General features: G+C 39.6%; 1 protein-coding gene across 16 annotated transcripts; it reads left to right on the top strand.

Moving 5' to 3' along the window:
- The first annotated feature begins 205 nt into the window (after positions 1-205).
- erich3 (glutamate-rich 3) lies at positions 206-17,179 on the top strand. 16 transcript variants are annotated; one of them, XM_035414303.1, is made up of 17 exons: positions 206-474; positions 2,151-2,244; positions 4,154-4,279; positions 5,295-5,366; positions 5,623-5,751; positions 6,392-6,547; positions 7,291-7,485; positions 7,586-7,766; positions 8,278-8,464; positions 8,641-8,885; positions 8,962-9,165; positions 9,594-10,058; positions 12,197-12,334; positions 12,859-13,709; positions 13,803-13,879; positions 14,111-14,471; positions 14,550-17,179. In XM_035414303.1, exons 1-17 carry the CDS (start codon positions 455-457, stop codon positions 17,007-17,009), a joined length of 5,961 nt encoding a protein of 1,986 aa, XP_035270194.1. In that variant the 5' UTR covers positions 206-454; the 3' UTR covers positions 17,010-17,179. The 16 variants fall into 16 exon arrangements, with proteins under 16 accessions (XP_035270194.1, XP_035270196.1, XP_035270195.1 ...); XM_035414305.1 differs by having other exon boundaries at positions 207-474; positions 12,859-13,385; positions 13,803-14,471; XM_035414304.1 differs by having other exon boundaries at positions 207-474; positions 12,859-13,457; positions 13,803-14,471.
- The last annotated feature ends 2,105 nt before the right edge of the window (positions 17,180-19,284 follow it).

Below are 19,284 nucleotides of genomic sequence, written 5' to 3'. Positions count from 1 at the left end.
GATAGGCCTACATAGCCATAACCAGTAGTGCGTAACGATTCATTTGTTTTTGAATGTTTTTTACTTTTTATTTTTCGTTGCTTGCACACTACGTAAACTGAAACGTTGCCATTTCTATGCCACGTCAGTCGATGTTGACAAGAGCACGAAAACAAACATTATCTTTTAACGAAAAAAAGTTGGGCTATTGCTTTTATCTGAGCGCTCCCACCGCTTCAATCGCATCATCACGTGGCTTTCCCTAGCAACGAAATATGTCATCAATTCTGCAGAGACAAAAGTGCTGGATGTGACTTCGGAACGAAGACTTTAGCTTTGTATTAGGGAACCGGCACGTTCAACTCTCACCTTTTTACGTTTGCTTGCCAGCTTGTGGTCTGTTAGCATTTAGGAGACAGAAATATTGACCCGATTAGTTAAATGAATTATAGGTAACAAGCAACGTGACTAAATCATGAGTTACCTAAATTCAGGGTAAGTGAATGTTTGACAATATTTGTTACAGTTGCTAGCTTAGGCTATTTGATACAGTCATTTGCTTGTTAGTGTTTGCCTCTAATATAGACTAGTTACATTGTATAAGGTAACGATTATTTTGCAATACTTAATCTATTATAGTAAAGCTGCATGTAATCCTAAAGGTACATACAGATTACTAAAGTTGATGTCCTTACTTTTTGCGTCGCAATTTGTGTTTTGTTGGCGAATGTTTAAAAAGAAGAAGCTTAAAAACATGTTAAGTTGTTACACCAACCAGCGTTATTTTGTTGCTAACGCTATAGTTGCTTTCCGTGGCCATTTCAGAAGTCAATGTGGGCTAGCTAGCTGGTGATAACATTAATGAAATGTCGCAGTTCCACCGCAGAAAACATTTATAAACCATTATTTTACGATTTAAGTGCCAGCATGGGGTTTTCATACTTTCTGCAGTACACAGAAAAAGAAAATAAAAATAGCTTGGCTATTTCCCAGTCTTGAATATGTAGACTGGGAAATATATATACGCTGAATATGTCAACATTGATTGTTTATAGTTAAAATTCTGTTTCATATAGCCTACTTATGTGTATACAGTGTATATGTATGTGTGTGTATGTGTATATATATTTTACTATATATATATATATATATATAGAGAGAGAGAGAGAGAGGGAGAGAACTGAACTACAGGAAAGGGAAAAGAAACAGTAGTACCTACTGGGTGGGAAGTGTGCTATCCATCTCCAGTAATACAAAATGAGTAATAAGATCTAGTGCTGTAATTGTACACTTGAAACTATTGCTGTGGAGATTATGTTGTCTGACCTACAATTGCCTGCCTTGCAGAAGGGGAATTTGTGATGGAAAAAAGTAGTGAACAGCCATAGTTTCAGTTGTTAAATTATACAACACTGGTAGTAAACCGTGCAACAATGAACTCAGTAAAACTGGAAACGGCATTTGAGTAGGAGCTTTGACACAGCGTGTCAATTCTCCATGGATATCCACCTCACATACACTTGTGACTGGCAACCCATTAAATAGTGGCATTTCTGGTTAGTTACAATGTAAATGCATATGACTTGCGTTGCCTTCAAATGGCAAATGCCAAATCTCTCTTCAGTGTATATGCACTTTATTGCTTTCAGGATACTTAATATAATATCACAAACAATACTTAAATGATATCACTGATTGCAGTGGGACTTTAAATCAATGTATATTGTGTAATCATAAAGGAAAATGATATTTAGTTCTATAGTGTACTCTTTGGAGATATGTTATAAAAAATAAATTAAAAGGTTTTAAATTCTACTATTGGAAAAAAGACATGATTTCAGAGGTGTGTGCTAAAATGTTTTCCAAGAGCACACTAATACATTCCAGTTAGTAGATGTGCTTTTAAATTATTTTTCCAGTTAGCACACATCAATTTTCAGGAGCAAATGTTGCTAAATGGGAACACTGTAGAGCCCCGAATTTAAATAACAATCATTAAAGCAATGGGGAAGCCAAGCTGGTTACCAAGAATGTTCCAAGGAACTGTTGTTTAGATCGGGGCTGTTACCAAGCCAGAGCAGAACACATCAGTAGGGAATTCAACTATAGCTGAAATTGAGTAGTTTTTGAAACACCCATTAACACACATTTGTCTCTTTTCTCTGTTACAGTCTGCTTTCAACCTACAACAGTCTCACAGACAAACACCTGGCTGGATATTTTAATAACACAAGAATAAGAAGACATCTGCAGAGAGTTGGACTGGTATGTCAAAGGAACTAGAATTTAGTGCGTGTTAATGTAATAGGCCTATATCAGGGTCTCTTTCTGATGTATTAAGGTTTTGTGCAATTTTTGTTTCTGCACATTTAAATGAACATTTCAGATCATCAGGATGGGATTCTTATATCATAAAATTATATTTGTATTATCATATAAAAATATCACATTTATCAGTCTATTATGTTTTAATGTTTTATCACATTTTTTCATATAAAACATTAATTCTTAATGCACATCTCAGTCAATTTGTTGTATACATCTTTACACCAAAATGTTTTGAACACGGAGCAGGCAGTTTATAATGCTTTTTAAATAACAACAGCTAAAGTTAAATGGAAAAAATCAAGTGTGTAGAAATGCACCAAAGTAACATAGAATTTTCTATGCCAAGTAGCTTTTCTTAATTTAGAGAACTTCTCCTTTGTTTGACCCCTTAAACCCCTCGTCGAATTCAGGGTATTTTGTAAGAATCCCCCCATCTTAAATGAACCCCATTATCTCCAAAAGTATATGCAGTACAGACATGGTTCGAGGCTTGAAATAGAGAGTACATTTGTACCACAATTACCAAATCCCCCGATCACTTGGTAGTCTCACTCTGTAAACATACAGGACATATTTATTGTGAAAAACAAAATAAATCCCAAAAAATTGTTTCGTATTTTCTAACCATATTCCACTCCCAGATGCTAATTCCATTGAGGGTGGTACCCTCTGGAACCCCTCAAAAAAATTATTTACAATTTTTTTTTTGAATCCATTCTCTCTTTTTTGACTATTTGTATTTCAGTCAAATGGTGTCCCTATGAAGAGATTCTATGTACAAAATGTGTTCATAATGGTTCCATATCATTAAAACTAAACTCACCTGGAAACGATCAAGCCACTTGGTTTTACCTGGCTGTGTTCTCTGACCTTCGCTTGCTGTAAATCAGGCTTGTAAGCGGTAGGCTGCCGTAATTTGCATATGCATGAAACGAGGCGCAGTGTCTCAGCACCATTTTTATTCGTTGTCAAAGCGTGTAAAGGAATTTCACAGGGAAGTGGGAAGTGTGGGAACTCACGTCCTTCACCAACAGCCTCTCACGCAGACGCACATACAGATCTCACCCTGATCACAACAGTGAGAGAGCCCACAAGGAGGAAAATTACAAAACTATACAATCAAATCATAAACGATTTACAATAATGTAAGAACCTTCATCACCACGGCAGTGTTTTTTATGCAAGCATTTGTCGATAAACAAACAATGCTCTGATGAACAACTGATGAAGCGTATGCTAAGCTTCCACTCCTGTGCAATTCGAAAACGCGACGGGGGAGTAACTGCTTATGCAGCAGGTGTCTAATTGGGGCTGTAAGAAATTAAAGGATTATAAGCAAGAAAAAACGAAATTTCTAGGGTCCCTGTCCAGCGACATTGTAACCCTGAGGGCTCTATTTTCCAGAATCAATGCCCCACGGCGCATGGGCACATTCAATAGCACGGTGCATGCTCGACTTGTGATTTTTGGTATTTTCGGGACAAGAGGACAAGAGGAGCACACTGCGCAGAATGTGTGGCGTGCCAGGAAACAGGGTTGGGTTTAACTTAGTTTAAACTTGGGTTTGTCAATTCCGGTTTCCCATTCTGATTCTGCTAATCGAATATGGTTCTTATGGAATCCTTGAGTACGGTAAGAAACCAGAATGTGTTGTACGCAAAACCAACTTTGTTCTCAGCAGATTTTGGCTGCCATAAAAAGTAAATAGCTAATGGTTTAACCGCTTGTTTCTGGTGACTCTTTGTCTTTTAAAGGTTTTTATCTTAATTATGATATATTTCTATTCTGAGCATTATGGTGGTGTTATACATTTATAAATGACTTTGTGGTGATTATATGATACTAGATTACAAGAAGTGGGAAGATTGTTCCTGACAAAGAATATAGACTGAAGCTGGTCCGTAGGGATCACCAGAGACACGTGAGAGAATGTCTGGCCCAGGCAATCTTCCACAAGGTGCTGGACATGGAGGTGAGAATGTATTCTGGGAAATGTTAAGTCTCCAGAACAATAATTTCATATTCTACTATGCTGAAACCTAAATTAAATGGGGCATTCAATAAAAATCTATATTTTAATATAATAATATTTTGATATAAAAATATTATACTAGATACTAAAAATAGTAGTTTTGATGTTTTTACGTCAACAAGACACTCATATTATGTAAAAAAACAAAAATCATGTAAAGGCTTTGTAAATCATGTAAAACTTTGTCAAAATTCATGACCATGTGACCTGAGAGGCATGTTACTGGTATTTCAGTCCTCAAGGCAACACAGTAATGAAATGATTTAAGAAAACAGCATGGGTTTCTTAAATAATGAACATTAGCATTGAAAAAGCTTACCATTACAAGTCAGCAGTTTACCAGATGACATGCACCTATGGCATATATAAAAAATGATTAGTGACCGAGTGCAACAATGTCCACCTGGTTCACTGCACACTAATGGATATTGCCTATTTCAGTTCACAGCAGCATGCTGTTTGTCATTATGCCATAGCCAAAAGATAACAAACAGACTGGCATTTCACATCTAGAAACATAAAAGGTTAGCAAAGGTTTGAAGGCGTCCTTTGTCAGGAGGCAAAAGGGAAACAACAGCTTAGAGAACAGGAACGTTATTTACAAACTACCTGTTGTCCTTTTAATTAATCATACATTATTTTCAGAAAGGTATTATTGTCTATAGTTTTGACATACCATGTATCTTGGGTGAAGACATATTATTTTAATTAGCAATCATTCAACTTGACGATGGTCCATGTGCTAATATCTGTTTGTGTGTGTGTGTGTGTGTGTGTGTGTGTGCGTGCATATGTGTGCACACTATAACCCTGATCTCCTTTAACAGTAAATATGATTCTTTCAGCCAGATCATTTATTTCAGAAGAGTATATATAGTGACCTCTTAGTGCTGTGAGGTGCATGTGCTCCTAGTGCATGTGTTTGTCTTCTTATTTTGTATTATTTATAATCTAGCGCCACCACCAGATAGAAATCAAAAGAAAGTTGGAAGATTTTGCGCGGAGGGAGCGGGTACATAAAATCAAGGTAAATTACTTTGTTTCAAAAACCACTTAATTGGTAATATCACGTGCAGTCCATTCTTACACTGGGATATGTGAGAAAACATAAAGCTTGGTGGTAACAAGCAAATTTTATGTGAAATTGTCCATGTTATTTTCCTTTGATAGTTATTGTATTGTTAGAGTCTTGGTTTTTGACTGTATAGCCTTATATTTGATAACTGAGGTTAAAGACACTGCAATGAAGGTAGCATAATCATAATGCTCATCTGTATTTAAAGGTGGAACGCTCCAAAAGATATGATGAAGATGTTATCCCTTTAATATCTCCTAAGCCACCGTCTGGTCCTAGGAATGGCCGCAGACAGCCGTCTGGGCCAGAGGGAGAACATTCGGAGTCCTCTGAATCTGTGAGTGAAATCGGTCACATGTCATCAGTGTATTCTTTAATAATTTCTAATTATCTGGAACCAGTGACAAAGAAATGTGGGGGAGAATAAGAATTTATTTGGATATGAACCATTTATTTCCTTTAAAAAGACAAAAGCCTTGTTCAGAAGTACTGCTGCTTTTGAGCGGTCTGTGAAAAATGCTTGTGGCACATAATGTTCATTTGTCTTTTAATTGCATTAATTGTTTGGAACTGGTGCAGCCCAGTCTATCCCCTTGTGAATTTCCCATCTCTGTGTCAATGAATTAAGGCATATTTGAGAGAAGCCCAATAATAATCCATCCATCCATCTATTTTCTAAACTGCTTACTCCTGGTCAGGGCCCAGGGGCTGGACCCTATCCTAGCAGACATTGGGCATTGGGTGAAAAGCCAGAATACACAGGAATATGCTGAGGAGAAGATACAGTGAATCTGTAAAAATGATTCAATTAAAAAATGTTTAAAAATTTAAGATGCCATAGAAAGTCATTGCGAGTACTATACTATAAATGACAACACTGTACTGTGAAGCCATATAAAGTGCTTTACTATGAGCAACTACATTAATGGTCCACATCACACACCGTCAGCTGCTTTTAACGGTGTGGTGTTCTGCAGCCTGGTTCCTCCAGGCCTAACACAGCTCCAGGGAAAATGCAGCGACCTCATCGGCTCCAGCCCATCAACAGAAACACCGCCTCTGTTCGGCGGACTTCCCCTGGAAGCAGGCTCAGAGACTCTTCAGATGACACGGAACAGCAGTTCACCCTCACGGTGAGGCCTGCCTTCTCATTCCGTAACATCACACACGTATGAGAGGTATGTTGCCTGTATTGTCCTCATCATTGTGTGCTGAATGAAGTCTGGTGATATGTTGTAAGGAAAAGGTGGCATACGTCAGTGCGACACCCCTGGGAGAGATATGCGGCAGTTCAGGGAAACACCGCCATTTGTTGCATGGAGAGAGAGAGAGAGCACACCCACACCAACGCAAAATCAAATAAACAAGCACCTTCACCTTGCCCCCAATAAACAAATAAAAATAACAAATAGGGTTGGGCCGATGGACGATGCCATCGTCCATCGCCGATGGCTGACAGTCATCGACCACTGAGCCCAACATCGTGAATTAAAGGAATTTGTGATTTACTAAAGGAAAAACAGCTTATTTAATCACAGTGTTTACCGCCCGGTGAAAGCATGTTTTAATTTAGGCGCAAACATAAAAATTATTTTTAAATCTACCTGGTTTGCGCCTACCGTAGTAAATCAGGGGGTGAGTCTTTATTTGTATCGCAAAACTGAGGATTAAATCTTACCTACAGAGCGAACTCTCCCATTCTCTCCTACATATAAAAAGTATAAAAGAAAGTATATTAAAAATTATAGTACCTTTATAGGAGTAGTCCAGAAGAACCCCCCCCCCCCCCCCAAACTAATGACATTGGTATGATACTCTGCATAGTATGACAAGTAAAAATGGTATTTTTTAAATACCGTATTCTTGTTTTCCACAGGAGAAAGACCTGAGGCCCGTGACAGTGACTGAGTTTTCGCATGGATTATCTCCGTACCAGCTCCCCATTATCAACAACTACATCACTCCTGTTCCTCCATCGACCAAGAGGACTTTAAAAGGCACTCAAAATGGAACGATGAGGGGCAGGAGGCTGCGGCCCACTACAGCCCCCAGTGCTACCGCAATTGAACAGGTCCCTAGACCTTATCCTTTTTCCAGAAGAGGAACATTATTGTCCATTGCACAATGGCATTAGACTAGAATAAAACGTAATGTGTGTTTTTTTTTTCCAGCAGGACTCAAAACTCTACAAGACCTCAGTGCACAGTAATGTATCAGTGACCATGGTGTACTATGGGAAGACGGTCCACCTGTCCCACGATGACATTGACATGAGGGATGAAGTGAAAGTCTTTCAGCAACACTGTGGAGGAGAGAATGTATGCGTGTACAAAGGGAGGCTGATGGAGGGAGGTCAGCATATTACTCTTACATCTGCAAAACCAAAGATTTAATCGTAGCTTGCTTCTTGACATATATCAGAAGTTGGCTCAGATTAGTCTTTTCCTCCTAAATATAGAGGCAGTTGTCAACATCACAAAAAAGATTTGACTGTATAATTGAAAATGTAACACAGCTTTTATAAAGTTATACTATACTTTGCTCCTTCTAAAGGCTGTAACTTTGGTAAATATGACCAGATAAATCTTTGATTTTGTTCTCCCTCTTCTGTATGCCAAATTCTGTTGACTCTTCCATTTTATACTGCAGAAATGATGTACCTTTCTATTATTTTGATAACATTGTGAGTTTACATTGTGATTCACCTTTGTGTAATGCTCACACTTGTGAAGACAAGGAGGTTTGAGAATATGCTACTTTTGGCTTCATACCTGTTGTTCTGTTGGTCAGTGCATAACTCTGAGGTTCTACTGTTTGTATTAAAGATATGACATATTCTAACAAACATTTACTTTTCCTGCAGAGGCCTTCCTGTTTGTCTCCAGGCGTCATCGTGGCTTCCCCTTCAGCCTCACCTTCTTCCTGAATGGCTTGCAGGTGGACCGACTGAGCTCTTGTTGTGAGTTCAAGCACCGCAAGGGATCCCGATTAGGTGGGAAACATGGTCACTTTGGATTCTCCAGTGTGGGTGGCGCTTCTCCCTGTTACAAGTAAGGAGTTCCTAACAGTAGTTAGTAATCTTGATGAGTTTTAACATCTTTGTGGTTGAAAATTGCATCAGTACATCCCAATGTGTCAGCTTGCTTAATGTGAATGTGACGTTGAATGCAGTTGAAAATTGAAAATCCGAACTTTAGTTGATTTGACAACCTGTGATTCCTTTTAGATGCATCATATCGATGGGACTAGATAAGAAGCCCACCCCCCCAAAAAGAACCAAGGAGGAAATGGGGAAAGGGTGCTTCCTGGGTAATTCTCAAGAGATGGCTGAGGAGGCCAAAGTGGTTGATGAAGAAGAAATTAAACAAGATAGTCAGTCTCGTTTACAATCAGAACTCAGAAAGGAGCAGGTTGAGGATGACTCCATGGAAACAGAAGCTAAGGACATTGACCAGGACAAAGCCAAAGATGGTAAGCAACAGACTAGCTACAGAATTATTCAGTTTTTGCAAGTATTCAGATGTTAAAAAGGGTTCTTGTGCCACAGACTATGATGAGGACTTTGAAGCTGATGATGAGAGGGCAGATGAAGACATGGAGGAGGGCAAAGCCTCAGCTGTGGCTCCTGACTCATCCAGTGAGAAAAGGGATTCCCCAATCAATGACAAAGAGGATGGAGAAATATTTAATCATCAGATGGAGGATGAAGAGAAGTATTCTGACAGCGAGTTGGAAGATGATGACAAGGCTGGTTAGTAAACATCACTCCATTTCATCTATTATTATTATTATTATTATTATTATTATTATTACTAGTGTTTACTCTATGATCCTACTGATGTTAAAAGATGTCCTGGATTCTGCTGCCACAGCATCTGTCATTGAGATTAATTATTTTCCCCTTTAATCGCATGTCATACATGATTTGTGTAACATTCAGAAGCTTCTAAGGGTAATGTAAATGTTGTGGCCTGATTTATGGTTTTTATATGAATGACCAGATAATTAACCATAATATATCATTATAAACATAAATAAGATATATACTGACAATCTGTGGAATGGCATTTTGATTTATTTTAGCTATCAAACAGAGCTTTTAAGATTCAGACCTTGTTATCTATCCTCTGTTTTTAAGCTTCATTTGACATTTTGCCATTAACCTTATCTCTTATACAGAAGATATGAAATCACCGTCGTGCTCATTTAGTCCTTCCTCGAGGAGCAGGGAAGATTCTTACAGCGAGGCAGACGAGGAGAACGAAGCCGTGAAAAATGAAAAAGTGCGCTCAGAGACTGAGATGGGACCGCTTGAGGAGCAGCCCCAGGTAGAGGGTGCGGAAAGAGCCTTTGCGCCTGCAGCCGAAAAAGATCAAGAGGGCCCAGAAGAGCACGCAGAAGAATTGGACAACCGCAAGGATGAGACCAGCTCTCCGGCACCCCCCCAAACAAAGACAACGAACGGAGACCCTGAGGCGCATGAAGGCCACGGAGACGGCCCTGACACAGCTGGTATGGAGCCTTTGAACGACAGCATGCACCTACGGGAAGGAAAAGAGGTGGGAAAATCTGGTGCTGCAGTAGATAGTGGGGACAATGCAGCCGGGCCAGACGAGTGTTTGGGAGACACAGAGCCAGAGAGAGGTGAGTGTCCTGACCCATCTGAACAGTGTGCTGCTGTGCGTCTCACTGAACACTGAGCTCTCTCAACCTCGGTGTACTGGTCGTGTGGTCCCCTGTACAACATGCATGCTTCAAAAACAAGTTTGTCAACCTTTCGAGGAAACTGCAGTGTCCTGAAGCATGCTGGGCTTCTTGTGGATTGTGTGGATTTTTTTTTTTTTGTGTTTCTATAAAGTCATTTTTGTAATTCCAGTATTTTCAGAATGATCATTTGGTGTTTATATCTGAGCACACATTTATCCTAGTTGTATCCATTCGATTTGAGTGTTAATGTAAAGGAACAGAATCTTCAAATTTTACTACTGGAACTGTCAGATCTGTAAATCTGTTTGGCTTCTGAAAATACTGAACTGCATGTTGCAAATGTCTTCATATCATATGATCTGCTGCATGTTTCAAAAAATAATATGCTGGCTCATTTTGCTGGTGGGAAAATAATAGTAACTAATTGAAGCCAATTTAAACTTGTATGTAATCAACTATAAAAGATTCAAAACCCAAAAAAGCTCAATCATGTTTTACACATTTTAAATGTGTGTGTTTGAGTGAATCATCAGTTTCATTTTATTAATTTTTTTTGGCTCAATATTTTTCGTACCAGTGAAAAAATGTTTCCAGGTCTGGTGAAAGGAGGCACATGTCGCATGGAATATAAAGTACAGCCATCAAAAGCATTAATTAATCAGGATTAAATTAAGATTTTTGGAAAAAAAATACATTATCAATATTTAATCTTTCTTACCATGCTGGGACAAATGTTTATTTAAATTTTAAATGCTAAAATATGTATTTTTACAAAACCTGATTCAAGTTCAACATCACAATCTTTTACAACAAGAACACATTTTTTAATCTCTGACTCGTCCACTTTAAGTTCAGATAGCCTATACGTGTCTATGTATGCGTAAAAACATACTGAACATATACTACTATGATTTTAAGCAATAGTGGTTGTTAACGTCAGACCTAGGTAGTTGCCATAAGAACATTAAAGTATGTTTTCCGGGGCTGCCGAGTGGCTCATTCGGTTAAGGCTGAGTGAATGAGCCTCACGGTCTCGGATGTAATCAAGGCCACGGCAGTGCCGACTGTGGCCGGTGGCTCAATATGAGCCAATCGTAATCGGCGATTGCTTCACCCATCGTACAGGAGGGCTCAGTTGGTTAAGGGTCCTGCATTTCATCGTTCTTTAGCAACTCCAGCTGGCCAATCAGGTGCCCGTGGACCGCATGCCAAAGCCGCATACGAGATGTCTGTCTCTGACTTGACTCTGTGAGCTTGGGTGCAGGTTGCGGTTTGAAAGAGGAAGTAGGCTGGTGAACACATATGTCTGAGGGGAGAACAGCAGGTGTCTTCACACTCTCCCAAATAGGGGTATGGATTGGTGCAAATGCAGTCACATTTTAATCAATTTAAGGGGTCTGAAACAGCCTACCACCAGAAACTGCCAAATTTTATTTTTTGACATGTGCCTCCTTTGCAAGAGCTGATGTAGTGATATTCTTGTACTACTGAGAATTTCTCAAAACTCTGAATGGAATTTTGTGTATATATATATATTTCTTGTTTTTGTTTTCTATTTTCTAAAGACTTAATGAAATATTTTATTTGATTGCATTTATTTCACATTTCATAATCATTTATAATTATGTGTTCATGATTTAGTTCAAAACTTTAAATTAAGAACAAAGAAATTCATTTATATTATGTAGTTACATTCGTAAAAAATAATCTAACTAAAGGTTATGTGTTGTGGGGTGTTTGCATGCAATCTTTTAATCTTTTAATTTAGTCTGTTCCAGGTTTAATTTGGTTTATTATTGTTATCTAAACCTGTCTGAGATCTTTCTTCAAGTTAATTTTTCTGAATGTACCACTTTCCTTTAATAAATGTGCCATATGTATGGTCCATTCTGTGTATTTCCATCTGTGTGCTAAGTAGGGATACCATATCAGGGGAAGGTTTCCATGTTTGTTTGTTACATCATGTTATAATGTGGATAGAGGGATATGATTTACACAGGCTGAGAGGCTACGTGGTTTTCACGTCATATTTTGTCTACTTCACATCACTGTGTTTTGTCGATGTCTAACCCAAGCCAAGTCTGTGCAGGAGAAGCTAGTTGAAGCGATTATGAAAGAGGCGCACAGTGGTTCAGAACCAGAACTCAGCGATACCAGCACCGAAGAGGAGGATTTGCCCCCTGAAATCAAAACTATGGAGCAGAAAATCACTGGTACATCACAGTATAACTTTACTTTTCCTCTTCTGTGGCTGTGCTAGGTTCGACAGCTTGCTTCCGCTATAATATTGACCAGGCTATTTGCTTAACAGAAATTATGCTTTTATCCTGCAGGTTTTGTTTATAGCCTGTGAAAATATAAGATATTTTAAGCATATTTTGACTAGTATTTTCAATAATCTAGAGAGGTGAAAATCCAGATCACTATGGATATATACACTGAGCTCCATAATGTTTGGGACAAAAACATATTTCTGGTTGAAGTGCAGACTCTTCATTTTTATTTAAGGACACCCTGAAATGTATAAAAAGTCCTGTAATTTCTACATGGCGAAACCAAAATGTAGAAATATGCTTAGCCAAAGCTGTGAATGTGCACTTTAACCACACGTGATTTGTTTTATTACAAATCTAAAATCATGGAGCCAAATGAAGGAGAAAAACATTATGTCCCAAACATTATGGAGCTCACTGCACATAAGTACTGACTTTCCTGATCTCTTGATTGTGTGGTTCAGGTGAGCAAGAAGAGGAGGCAGGTGTCTCTCCACTGCAGAAACCAGGAACGAAGGAAGAAAAGTTAGAGGACACTGAAAACAGAAATGAACAGAGAGACACAGAAATTAAAGACGACATGAACAAGATGAGAAAATCAGAATCCAGAGAGGCCCAGGCACTAGAATCAGTGGATTGTGCCCAGATGCAGGAAGTGAGAAATGCAGAGGAACACACTACTGAAACAAAGACACCTGAAGCTGAAGAGACCGGATCAGAAGTAGAGGAGATTAGAGGAACAGACAGCAGTAATGTGGCAAAAGAAGTGGATGAGACTATGGCTGACATCAAGAAGTATGAAGAAGCAACAGATGATCCAGAAAATGAAATAAAGGAAGAAATGGAGGATTCTGAAGCACAAGCAGAAGAGACTGAAGCACAGGCAGAAGGGACTGAGGCAAAGGCAGAAGAGACTGAGGCACAGGTCAAGGAGACTGGGGCAGAAGAGACTAAAGCACAGGAAGCGGAGACTGTAGCAGAAGAGACTGAGGCACAGGAAAAAGAGACTGTGGCGGAAGAGACTAAAGCACAGGAAAAAGAGACTGTGGCAGAAGAGGCTGAGGCACAGGAAAAAGAGACTGAGGCAGAAGATACTGAGGCACAGGAAAAAGAGACTGGGGCAGAAGACACTGAGGCACAGGAAAAAGAGACTGTGGCAGAAGAGGCTGAGGCACAGGAAAAAGAGACTGGGGCAGAAGAGGCTGAGGCACAGGAAAAAGAGACTGTGGCAGAAGATACTGAGGCACAGGAAAAAGAGACTGTGGCAGAAGACACTGAGGCACAGGAAAAAGAGACTGGGGCAGAAGACACTGAGGCACAGGAAAAAGAGACTGTGGCAGAAGAGGCTGAGGCACAGGAAAAAGAGACTGGGGCAGAAGAGATTGAAGCGCAGGCAGAAGACATTGAGGCACAGGAAAAAGAGACTGGGGCAGAAGAGGCTGAGGCACAGGAAAAAGAGACTGGGGCAGAAGACACTGAGGCACAGGAAGAAGAGACTGGGGCAGAAGAGGCTGAGGCACAGGAAAAAGAGACTGTGGCAGAAGAGGCTGAGGCACAGGAAAAAGAGAGTGGGGCAGAAGAGGCTGAGGCACAGGAAAAAGAGACTGAGGCAGAAGATACTGAGGCACAGGAAAAAGAGACTGGGGCAGAAGAGATTGAAGCACAGGAAAAAGAGACTGGGACAGAAAAGACTGAGGCACAGGAAAAAGAGACTGGGGCAGAAGAGACTGAAGCACAGGCAGAAGGGACTGAGCTATTGGAAGAAGTGACTGACTCAAAAACAGAAGGCACCGAAACACATACAGAAGGGACTGAGGCACTAGAAAAAGAGACTGGGGCAGAAGAGACTGAAAGACAGACAGAAATGACAGAAGCACAGGCTGAAGTGACACAATCACAGGCTGAAGTGACACAAACACAGGTTGAAGTGACAGAAACACAGACAGAAGTGACAGAAACACAGGCAGAAGGGACAGAAGTGACAGAAACACAGGCAGAAGGGACAGAAGCACAGGCAGAAGTGAGAGAAACACAGGCAGAAGGGACAGAAGCACAGGCAGAAGTGACAGAAACACAGGCTGAAGAAACAGAGACAGAAGTGACAGAAACACAGGCAGAAGGGACAGAAGCACAGGCAGAAGTGAGAGAAACACAGGCTGAAGTGACACAAACACAGGCAGAAGGGACAGAAGCACAGGCAGAAATGACAGAAACACAGGCTGAAGTGACACAAACACAGGCAGAAGTGACAGAAACACATGCAGAAGCGACAGAAACACAGGCAGAAGGGACAGAAGCACATACAGAAGTGACAGAAACACAGGCTGAAGTGACACAAACACAGGCAGAAGGGACAGAAGCACAGGCAGAAGTGACAGAAACACAGGCTGAAGAAACAGAGACAGAAGTGACAGAAACACAGGCTGAAGTGACACAAACACAGGCAGAAGTGACAGAAACACAGGCTGAAGGGACAGAAGCACAGTCTGAAGTGACAGAAACACAGGCAGAAGTGATAGAAACACAGGCTGAGGTGACAGAAACACAGGCAGAAGTGGCAGAAACACAGATTGAAGTGACAGAAACGCAGGCAGAAGTGACAGAAACACAGGCTGAAATGACAGAAACACAGGCAGAAGTAGCAGAAGTGACCGAAACACAGACAGAAGTGACTGAGGCAGAAGAGTGTGAAGCACACGCAGAAGTAACTGAGGAACAGTCAGAAGACATGGATGCTCGGGTAAATAACACAGGAGAGGGAGAAAATTCTACAACTAAAACTCCTGACACGACTACTAAGGATGATCCAGATGGACAGGATAAAAGACAGGATAAACTGGAGACACAGGAAGACAGGTGGTCTGAAAAGGTGGAGGATGAACTCATAGAAAAAAATGATAAAACTCCAGGCAAAAATGCAGCTGTGGCAAAGGTTGTGACTGAAAACACAGTAAAGGCTAAAGAAGCAGAAGAAGAGAATGGACAGGGAGAGAAAGGAGAAGATCAAGGCGACATGGCTGAGGCTGACAGGAAGGAATTCACTCATGATAAGACTGGGGGAAATGAAGATAATAGTGTGGCCAACAATAAAGTACAGAAAGATGACATAGAAAGAAAGCAGGAAGAAACTGAGAAGACTGAAGTCACAGATAAAAATTGTGAAATGGAGGCAACCAGCAAAGATACCGAGTTGAAAGAGAAAAATGAAACAGAACATGAGAATAAAGATGAAGCCAATAGAGAGGACAAAGAAATAAATGTAAATGAGGAAGAGGTGGAGGAGTGTCTGCAGACAGGAAAAAAGTCAGCAGTAGGAGAAGACAAGGTTGAAGCAGCAAGCGAAGAGGTTATGGAAAACCTTAACAAAGGAGATAGGGAACCAAAGAGTTTTGAGACAGGTTCCAAAGTAGATGTTAATGAGGCGACAGCAGAAGATGTAGATTCCAAAGCTGAAGAGACAGTCAGTGTGTTTGAGGAAGTACAATCTTTCACCGAAGAGAAAGGTAGTGAATCTAACTCACCACAATTAGATATAAAGGCATTTACTGGAATAAAAACCATGACTGCGGCAGAGGAGTTAGGTGATAAGATCGGGAACAGTGTTACTGAGGAGGGGGATGGCGAAAAGGGGGACGATGACCATCAAGACAAGGTATCGGAACAAACGCTTCCAGGAGAGAGAAAGTTGGAGGAAAGGGCAAATGAGCAACAAGATGCATCAAAACAAGAAGAGTCTGATGTATCAGTGAATGAAGAGAAAGATACTGAAATTACAATACAAAAGCTAGAGGACAGTGTAGAGGAGGTCAAGGGTGATGACAGAGTAACAGATAAGTTTGAAAATGATACAAAAGAACCTGGAGTTCCAGGTATGCTAGCTTTAGAAAATACAGAGATTGGATCAAATATTATGGCGAAAGAATTCACCGGGGTTCAGAAATCAATAGCAAGTAATTCTGACTGTAACACAGACACAAACAGTGTTAAAAGCAATGTTACTGAGAGGAAAAAAGTAGAAAGTGTGGCCGAGATGGAGCGCAGTAAAGATGATGGAAAAGAAAAAGAGGACTCGGATGGCCGTTTTGATGGTACAGAGGAAAGAACGGCGACAAGCGATGCTGCTGGTGATAAGGTTGTGGACATATCTGCTGATAGAGGTGACACCAATGTTGGAGATGACCTTCAAGAGAATGAAGATGAAGCTAATGAAATAAATCAGGAGATTGCTGCAGGGGAAGTGGCTTTTGGAGAAGTAGCTAAAGTTGATGCAGCACTGGAATCAAAGGAACTTCAACCAGAAGAAAAAGTTATGGATCTTGAACATGTGCCTCATATGGAAACTGGAGCCAGTGAGGAAGAGATGACGAATGTAGCTGAGGAAGATGAGGTGCTCGGTCCAGAAACTATGATGAAAGAGGATGAAGGAGATCTTGTCGCCAGCTGGGTGAACAAACATCAAGCGTCAAGATGTTTTCAGACATTCATCGAACCGCTAGATGACCTAAAGGACTTTTCTAGCGATGAAGTCAGGGAATCAGAGACAGCACATACAAAAGAACTGTCTAAATCTGAATGTACTGAAAAGAGCTCGGACACAACTGAAAAACAAAACTGAAACTGACGTTTCTTTCTTGGGATACAGGATCCACAATCCAAAGAAAGAAGTTATTCTTAAAATGAGAACTCCAAAGAAGGGTTCTTGGGAGAAAGGCTCACATCCGAATCTAACACTCACCTAGAAAATATAGAGGAAAAAAGGGATCAAAAGAAGGCCATCGTTGAACAACAGAATATAAATGAATGTATTCCAAAGAGCAGTGTCTCAGAGGGTGAGCTGCCGGAGCAGAAGGAGTAGGAACACAAGCAGCACCGGAGAAGGCAAAGACACAGGGCTTAGAAATGTCAATATCTCATTCCAAACCGGAGAATTATGTACAGTACATTCAAGAGAATGTGGGGACACTGAAGAAAATGCAGAGATGAATGAGGTACAGGGTCCAGTAATAGACCTGACTAACAGTACTGAATTCAAAAGAATGGGAGGCACTGAGGGGTCCACCAAACTGACTGTTACCAAGGAGAGCTTAAGCATGCAGTTATTCCCAGTGGAAGATCCTGGATTGTCAACTCTTAATTGCACAGACACAGGATAATTTAAAGGAGAGAATAGCTGTAGTTTCAAATGAAACTTAAATGTTTTGGCACAAGGAATAGGAAGACATTTAGTCAATATATGTAATTCCCTCTATAAGCATTATAAAGAATTATATGGGAATGTTGTCCTTTTGGAAAAATAAAATCAGCCACTGTAAACCCAGTAGGTCATCAGAACTTTCTGTATTTAAAATGTCCTTCATCACACAAAAAATTTCAAGAGCCAAGTGAAAACATTCACTGAAATAATATCAGAAACTCCAGAAAATGAGTTTACTCTTTAAATCAGTTTTTACCATAATGACCTTAATTGTAAGTGTAACAAAAGACACCTTTTTACTTACAAAAACAGTTGGCTAGCTGGCCAGCTTGTTTCTGTATAACAAATGTATCCATATTATTCCTGATGACAAGATGTGAACCGGACGAGTACAATCAAGCACATTATTGGTCAAGGTAATGTCTACACTATCCACACCAGCAGTAGATGCATCTAATATTAGCTAGCTAGGCACAAAGCTAAACCTGTGTACAATACATGCCCGATGTCTTGTAAGGTATACAAGAAATGTACGGTATGTAGATATCAGCTCTGGTATGTCCGCTCGACCATAGCTCCTACATGCTGAGGGAAGAATGAAAGAGGTTGTCATTGGGCCACTGAAACTAGATATCACACTTAACACTCAAACATACTACAGCAATACCTGGTCATCCCCTGAACACACTGCACTGTTGCACTTTAAAAAGTAGTCCTGTGATTAAGCTATTTCAGACTGAAATACTTCTGATACAAGTTTCCAGATGATTAAGCCCCCAAGAAAATACAAAATAGGCTAAATTTTTGACAGAAATAAATTATTTAAAATTATTTGCACTGGAAACAAGCACTTTAAAAAAATTTCTAACACCACCAGGTAAATTACATGTATGACAAAAATTAAGATTGGCATATTAGTTACATTGTAGCCATAGATTTAAATTGCTTTACCCACTGTGAAAAACGTATAGTCCCTATATATGAATTATACCTAGAAAGTGGATAATTTGAGGGAATGGGTTAAATGGAATTTTTTTTTGGTTGACATTGAGTGTAGGGTTTGAAGTCTGAACGAAAGATTAATTTCTTGACAATATATGCCACAGAACCTGATCGTATGAGTTTGTAAGAAGTACCCATGGATGTAAACATATAAAATGTGTGATTGCTGCTACTGCTGTTGATCAATTGTTAATTGTTTATTTTCTTGTTTATTAAGTTATTTTCTTCAGTTGCCAATTTATCAATTTCCGCCTTGAAAATATACAAAAGAAACAAACTTGCTGTAATTTAATATGCTGGTCTTAAGATAGCATTATAGGGAAGAAAGATGATTTCATGATTTTTAGATTTTTGGACAACAGCACCTGGCTACTCCACCTAAAACCAGGAAGTGTCACTCACCAAGAATGAAAAGAAATACTGGTTGTGATTGTTTCCAATTAAATAATCTGATGTACAGTTTAACTGCATTATTATTTAATTACAGATATCATAAATATTTCATATAGAATATAAACAAACTCCATATCACTTTCTGTTGTTTGAAACATTTATGAGTTTTGTGATCTTAGGTTTCAGTTATGGAATTATGGAATATATTAAGTGGAGTGTATTATGTTTTAATTCTTTGGCACAATAAATACATAGATTGTGTAAACCATTGTATTGTTATGTTCTCCAATCATTTATCTTG

Source organism: Anguilla anguilla, chromosome 4 (assembly GCF_013347855.1).
Source record: "Anguilla anguilla isolate fAngAng1 chromosome 4, fAngAng1.pri, whole genome shotgun sequence".
Classification (NCBI taxonomy): Eukaryota; Metazoa; Chordata; class Actinopteri; order Anguilliformes; family Anguillidae; genus Anguilla; species Anguilla anguilla.
The sequence above is the reverse complement of the archived record's forward strand: the minus strand, read 5'-3'. Positions and strand labels throughout refer to the sequence as shown.